General features: G+C 44.3%; 1 protein-coding gene across 1 annotated transcript in view; it reads right to left on the reverse strand.

Annotated features, from left to right (window-relative positions):
* SPATS1 (spermatogenesis associated serine rich 1) overlaps positions 1-7220 on the reverse strand; it is a 32491-nt gene extending 25271 nt beyond the window's left edge. Inside the window, 3 exon segments of the mRNA XM_027830474.3 lie at positions 5688-5803; positions 5889-6045; positions 6935-7220. Of these exon segments, the coding sequence (XP_027686275.3) occupies positions 5688-5803; positions 5889-6045; positions 6935-7220 (559 nt within the window).
* Between the last annotated feature and the right edge of the window lie 621 nt (positions 7221-7841).

The following is a 7841-nucleotide window of genomic DNA, read 5'->3' on the forward strand; positions in this document are numbered from 1 at the left end:
CGAACGGTCACATCCTCACATTCCAAACTAGTCACATTGAAAGAAGGTGCTATTGGGCTGTTAGGAATACAATCCTGTCCTGATAATGCCTATCACCTCCAGAGAAAGGGAAGTGCCTAGAAAATGTAAAAGGAAACTTAGTTTGATAGCATCCTGTCTGGCAAGAACTCACTTATCAATAGCTGGGATGTGAAATCCTCACTTCTGTATTGTTTTGTCATTATAGTTCCCACTTTGCTATTGTTTGTCTGTATAATCTCTGTCTGGTTCTGTGATTGTTCCTGTCTGCTGTATAATTAATTTTGCTGGGTGTAAACTAATTAAGGTGGTGGGATATAATTGGTTACATAATCATGTTACAATATGTTAGGATTGGTTAGTTAAATTTCAGGAAAATGATTGATTAAGGTATAGCTAAGCAGAACTCAAGTTTTACTATATAATCTGTAGTCAATGAGGAAGTGAGTGGGCGTGGGTGGGAGGGGATGGGTCGGTGTGCGTGGGGGAGATGGGAACAGGGAATGGGGGTAAGGAAATTGGAATCATGTTTTGCTATAGGGGGAGATGGGAACAGGGAATGGGGGTAGGGAAACTGGAATCCTGTTTGGCTAAAGGGGGAAATGGGAACAGGGACACAGGTGTAAGGCTCTGTGGTGTCAGAGCTGGGAAGAAGGATACTAAGGAAGGAAACTGGAATCATGCTTGCTGGAAGTTCACCCCAATAAACATCGAATTGTTTGCACCTTCGGACTTCGGGTATTGTTGCTCTCTGTTCATGCGAGAAGGACCAGGGAAGTGGGAGAGTGAAGGAATAAGCTCTCTAACATCGTCCCTTGTAGAATATTGCATTGAGCAAAATTCTAACTTCTGAAACCAGGAAATTCACAGTAAAGGTTGCCCATGGAACCTTAACTCTGCCCTCTTTCAGCAATGCTCCAATACGTCCCATTAACACATGTACCTTTACACTGCCTACCTCATCATTGCTGAAATGTACAAGCTCTTCACCTCCTTTACAACCCATTCACTCTCACTCAGAGGATTCCATCTAATACTATTAAAGGACAAAGAGAAAAAAAAAGACCCCCCCCCCCCCCACTCCCACTTGATATAACAAAATTTTGGTTAGACCAACTGCTGCCTACTCTGCTGTGGTTTTGGTTTAGCCTGACCAAAAGAAGACTGAGGGGAGATATGATTGCTCTCTTTAAATATATAAGAGGGATAAATACCAGGGAGGGAGAGGAATTATTTAAGCTCAGTACCAATGTGGACACAAGAACAAATGGATATAAACTGGCCATCAGGAAGTTTAGACTTGAAATTAGGTGAAGGTTTCTAACCATCAGAGGAGTGAAGTTCTGGAACAGCCTTCCAAGGGGAGCAGTGGAGGCAAAAGACATATCTGGCTTCAAGACTAAGCTTGATAAGTTTATGGAGGGGATGGTATGATGGGATAGCCTAATTTTGGCAATTAATTGATCTTTGACTATTAGCGGTAAATATGCCCAATGGCCTGTGATGGGACGCTAGATAGGGTGGGATCTGAGTGACTACAGAGGTTCTTTCCTGGGTGTCTGGCTGGTGAGTCTTGCCCACATGCTAAGGGTTTAGCTGATCGCCATATTTGGGGTCGGGAAGGAATTTTCCTCCAGGGCAGATTGGCAGAGGCCCTGGGGGGTTTTCGCCTTCCTCTGCAGCATGGGGCACAGGTCACTTGCTGGAGGATTCTCTGCACCTTGAAGTCTTTAAACCACGATTTGAGTACTTCAATAGCTCAGACATAGGTCAGGGGTTTATTACAGGAGTGGGTGGGGTGAGATTCTGTGGCCTGCGTTGTGCAGGAGGTCAGACTAGATGATTATAATGGTCTAGTCTGACCTTAAAGTCTATGATTCTGTGTTCACAGTAAACCTCTCCACAAAATAAAAATATGGTCTATTATAACAAAGACACCCACAGTGGGCTAAGGACCCCCATATCCTGGCTCAGATGAGTGGGGTAGGAAAGGGACTCAGACACCCATAGAAATGTAAGAGACCCCCAGATATGGGCACACACAGGAGGGGAGCATGTGGGGCGGTTACCCTTACCCCTATTCTTTCCCAGTCCCCTGCCACTTATCCCCACGCCTCCCTTCCCAGTATTCCACCCCTCCACTACCCTTAGCACCCTCACCTGAGCCCCCAACCTTTCTCCTCACCCCTACAACCCATCCCCATTAATCCCCCTTCCTATAAGCCCCCTTCCCTTGCCACAGCCCCAAACCCTCTCCCCCTACTCTCTCATTCCTTCACCCGCTAATACTCCTCCCATCCATGGAAGCATTCACATGTCTAATATTTTCCCCAAATATTTTGTTTACATTCCCCCCAGTATACAATTGCCAACTATGATTCACAAATTGTTGCAACCTCCAGCCACCCAGGCCAAATCTTTTTTGGTTTTAGGTGGGGTCTTGTCATTAACTTATCCTTAGTTTTGTTAATTGAAGGGTGAATTCACAGCCATCGATCTCAATGCAGTCTGTGATTCCTTCAATCATTAGTACCTCTCAGTTTAACGATACAGGGCAGCAGAAGGAAACCAGCTTTTTTGGCCAGGTGTGTAACCCAAATCTGGGTCACTCATGCTACCCCACGCCCCTGTGAGGCAATCCAGATTTCAAAGCAATGGAAGCATCTCTAGCTCTGAGCAAAAATAAAACACAAACAAAACAGATCAGCAGGTTACCTGTCTCCAGCACCCAGACACCCAGCTCCTAATGGGATCCAAACTCAAATTAAATCCGTTTTACTCTGTATAAAGCTTATACAGGGTAAATTCGTAAATTGTTCACCCTCTATATCATGGATAGAGAGACATGCACAGCTTTTTGCTCCCCCAGGTATTAACCACTTACTCTGGGTTTATTAATAAACAAAAGTGATTTTATTAAGTATAAAAAGTAGGATTTAAGTGGTTTCAAGTAATAACAGCCAGAACAACGTAAGTCACAAAGCAAAATAAATCAAAACACACAAGTCTAAACCTAATACATTAAGAAACTGATTACAGGTAATATCTCACCCTCAAAGATGTTCCAATAAGCTTCTTTCACAGACTAGACTCCTTCCTAGTCTGGGCCCAATCCTGTCCCCTGGTACAGTCTTTGTTAGATCCAGCAGACATCTCAGGTGGTAAACAGGGGTTTTCTGTCCTGCTCCACCCCTTTTTATGGCTTGGGCAGAAGGCAGGAATCTTTTGTCTCTCTGGATTCCCACCCCTCCTTCTAAAGGGAAAAGTACCAGATTTAAGATGGATTTCATTATCAGGTGACATGGTCACATGTCACTGTAAGACTCCTAGTCTCCATTCCCCATGGGCTGGCCCACACGTACACAGGAAGGCTTTCAAGTAACTAGGGCCATTTACAACTGATTGTTTCTGGAGCACTCTTAATGGCCTCCACTTAATATGTTTACATCGTGATACAAGTTTATAGCTTATTCTCCTAACTCCAGATATAGAAATAATACATGCAAACAAGTAGGATGAACACACTTAGTATATTACAAGCTTTTAATGACACCATACAAGAGTATTTAGCTTAAAGCATATTCCAGTTATGTCATATTCATAAGCATACTTCCATAAAGCATATGGAGTGCAATGTCACAAAACATCCTAGAGACTTTTTGAAAAATAACTATATTTTTTAATCCCAAATTTGGGTCACTAACCCTACTCTGCACCCTCCTAAGGCACACCAATTTTCAAAGGAATCCAGTAAGTGTGTCGATTTTAGGGGACTTTGAATTGTCAACCTGATTGCCAGCCTGTCAGCCTGACTAACCTGATTGCCTTCTGTGATGAGATAACTGGCTCTGTGGATATGGGGAAAGTGGTGTACATGATATATCTTGACTTTAGCAAAGCTTTTGACATGGTCTCCCACAGTATTCTTGCCAGCAAGTTAAAAAAGTATGGATTGGATGGACTATATGGACTATAAGGTGGATAGAAAGCTGGCTAGATCGTCGGGCTCAACGGGTAAAGATCAACAGCTCAATGTCTAATTGGCAGCTGGTATCAAGAGGAGTGCTGGGATGGGATGGATTGCACCTCAGCCAGTTCGCGGATAACACTAAGCTGGGGGGAGAGGTAGATAAGCTGGAGGGTAGGGATAGGGTCCAGAGTGACCTAGACAAATTGGAGGATTGGGCCAAAAGAAATCTGATGAGGTTAAACGAGGACAAGTGCAGAGTCCTGCACTTCAGATGGAAGTATCCCATGCACACTACAGGCTGGGGACCGAATGGCTAAGCAGCAGTTCTGCAGACAAGACCTAGGGGATTACAGTGAGGGGGGATTTGATAGCAGCCTTGAACTACCTTAAGGCGGGTTCCAAGGAGGATGGAGCTTGGCTGTTCAGTGGTGGCAGATGACAGAACAAGGAGCAATGGTCTTAAGTTGCAGTGGGGGAGGTCTAGGTTGGATATTAGGAAAAACTATTTCACTAGGAAGGTGGTGAAGCACTGGAATGGGTTACCTAGGGAGGTGGTGGAATCTCCATCCTTAGGGGTTTTTAAGGCCTAGTTTGACAAAGCCCTGGCTGGGATGATTTAGTTGGGGTTGGTCCTGCTTTGAGCAGGGGGTTGGACTAGATGACCTCCTGAGATCTCTTCCAGCCCTAATAGTCTATGAACCTTTAAACAGAAGCTGTGACACAACCTTAAGTATAATAGCACTCCTGTGTCACTATAATTTGCTCACTGTCTTGCATCTGATTATACCAACCAAAAATAAACAAACCCCTCTCCTGAAATATGTAACTTACAAATAAGATTATCACAGAAACAAAATGAATCATTGGACCTTGCTACAAGGATGCTCGATTCCTGCACCTTATTCTACTGCTGTCTCCTTTCCTTCCTATCCCTCATTTTGACCTGCTAGATGTCTATTTTTAGCCATCCAGATTTTGGCCTCAACTTTCTGGATTCAGGGATTTGGGTGGGATTTTCAAATGAGCCTACGTGATTTAGGAGCTTTGCCTTTTTCCTAAGTCTCTTAAGTGCTTTTGAAAATCCTACCTCATGTTTTCTTGCTTGTCTGTACAATCAATAATAATTCATCGTAACTGGCAAGGAAAGAACCAGAGTTTGTTTCTCATGTGGTGCAAATGGGGGAGTCAGTGGAAGCACTCAAAGGAGAGAGCGACGTGATTAAAGCAATGAGTTAGGAAGATGATGTTGGCTAAGTGGTACAAGGTTGCAGTACTTACGCCCAAAAGAGGAGGTTGCAGTAGACAAGGCATGAGCTGATGAGCGTGTGGGCAGCGCTTTGGCAGGTTAAGGCAGAGAGAAAAGCTGAATCATTTAAGGAAAATGTGACATGATTTGGATACAGCCTGAAGTCCAGAGAAAGCAACACCACAAATGACACCCAGGTTACGGGCTTGAGTGACTGGGAAGATGGTGGTACTGTCAGGGACGAAGAGACAAGGAGTTTGGAAGGAAGATGAGTTCATTTTTGACTATATTCAGACTGGTAAAACTGGTGTGAGACCAGCAGTAGGCTCTGTCTGTGTATGAAATAACACCTGAACAGAGCCGAGATACATTCTGCCCTGCAAGTAAATTATCTTTTCCTGTTATTCTTTACAATTTACTCAAGTGTGGGAGATTGCTGAAATCTGATCTTACCAGGAGATGTAATAAACTGATGAGCTTCAGTTGCTGATTTAATTTCAGGTAGTGCAGCATTAACACATTGAGAGGAAGATGACAAGGGAAGCCTGGACTTCAGGTCAAGGTCCTGGCTAATCAAAAATAAAAGAGACGAGAGATCAGCTATTTCCTAGTAATCACTGGAGCAATTATGATTAACATCTGCTAATTTTGCACATAGAACAAGAAGGCTCTGTAGAGTGGATAGAAGGTTGGATGAGACTGTCTTGACTTGCACTGTCATGGGCTGCATGGCGACGTTCATTAAGTCCGTTGAATTTCGTTGCATGGCCGCTGAGTTCAGGAAGGTGGGCAGGGTTGCTGACTTGAGACCCTGTAATACGTATCTGATCTCTAACCACTACTTTTAGAGAGGCTGCAACAATTCCAAAACTCACTTCCTATTTGGCAGTAGAGTTTGCATAGTAAAATTGGCCTGATGTTCCTCTGACTTTGTCAGTGGGATTACAGCAGGGTAAAACTACAGTAAATGAGAGGAGAATCAGACCCACTGTGTTTAAATTTTTCCTAATAGTTAATCTATTGTTTTCTAGCTGACCCTGGAAGCTTTTGCTGTTCACATACACCAAAATACCTTCTACCACCCCAAGAATATATCTGCAGCCTTGAGTATTTTCTTTCATCAAGATTTCATCCTCTAAAGTCCTTCTTAACAAGACCTGTAATTGCAACTAAAATTATAGCCCCTAGACAGCTGCGAGGTCTCGTTTCTAAAAAGTTTATCCTGTGTGCTTTCCTGGATTGAAAACAATCCCAAGTTTACGCAAGGCAGGGGAATCAAATCCCATTTCTGATGCTGCAACATCCTGCCACCAACCTAGTGGCAAAGTAAGAGAATGCCCCCACGTGGAAATATGCCTTTTCTGGGATCTGAAACTTTATTTTCAGTTGTCTTTTGCAGACCCCTTAGACATAATCTGCAGACCATGAAACCACTGGTTTAGTAAAGGAGACCCTGAGTTCAGAACCCCTCAGTTCTTCCATTCTCTTAAATTAATTGTGAGCTGCTCAGAGCAGGGACCATGTGTGCTTTGTACAGTGTCCAGGACAATGCGGTCTAGATCCTGAATGGGGCCTTTGGATGCTACCACCAATAAAAATGATACATAAAATAATAATCCTGGGGCTACACCACTGTGATGTGATTTTGCCCTACAGGACAAATCCAAATACCCTTTTTTCCCTACTTCCCTAAACATTACCATCCTCATCACCTTGTGACACAGAGCTGCCCTCTGGTTTCTCCATGGTACCTCCCTCGTCTGCGGTGAGCTGCGTGCTATTCCCAGAGGGTGTGGTGCTCCCACCACATCTCTGTGACACCCAGGTCACTCTGGGGTCTTGGGGTCTCCAGAGACCAATGTGCAGGAGGAGTGGGGGCGGAGACTCAGTGCTAATTATGCCAGCTGAAACAGCTTATTGTGTTGTCTCTTGGGTGTCCAGGAAACGGGAGATACCAAACTCTCCTAAATAAGGGGGTGATCTCATGAGTCTTCTCCCCCATGCCTACCCCACACACCAGTTTATTGTGGAATCTCGCAGCGGTGGTGGATTTGCAGGCTCAGAGACAGAGCCTGTTCACGTTGCCTACCATCCTGCCCCCAGGAAGAGGCTGGGACCCACATGGTGTGCTAGGTGCCATGTAGTGACATGAGTTTATGAATGAATGACTTAACCCTACTGCCTGACCTGCCCCTTCCCTGGCTAAGCAGTGTCCTTGCTTGAGCCTTCGCCAATGGACGAGGACAGGGGCTGATACTGAGAAGGTGGGGGCCAGGGTTACAGAAGGAACTGAGGGGTAAGAAACTGACATGTCTGTGTTTGGTGTGAGGAGCTGGGAAGTTCTGAGGGCAGTAGCCAATCAGAGCAGAGGGATTTGTAGTAGCCAATCAGAGCAGAGGGGTGAAAGGATGGAGAGCACATTTTAGGTTACTATTAAAAGGACCATACAAGGTTAACTCAGTAACAAACATAACCTGGGCTAATTAAACTCTGGAAGGCACCAGAGTTCGGGATACTGTTATTAATTTGAAACCCAGAAGAATCCACTGATTTCATTTAATAGTTAATAAGTACTGTTGTTGTTCACTTATATTGTTGTAGATTTGC

Source organism: Chelonia mydas, chromosome 3, assembly GCF_015237465.2.
Source record: "Chelonia mydas isolate rCheMyd1 chromosome 3, rCheMyd1.pri.v2, whole genome shotgun sequence".
In the NCBI taxonomy this organism is placed as follows: Eukaryota; Metazoa; Chordata; order Testudines; family Cheloniidae; genus Chelonia; species Chelonia mydas.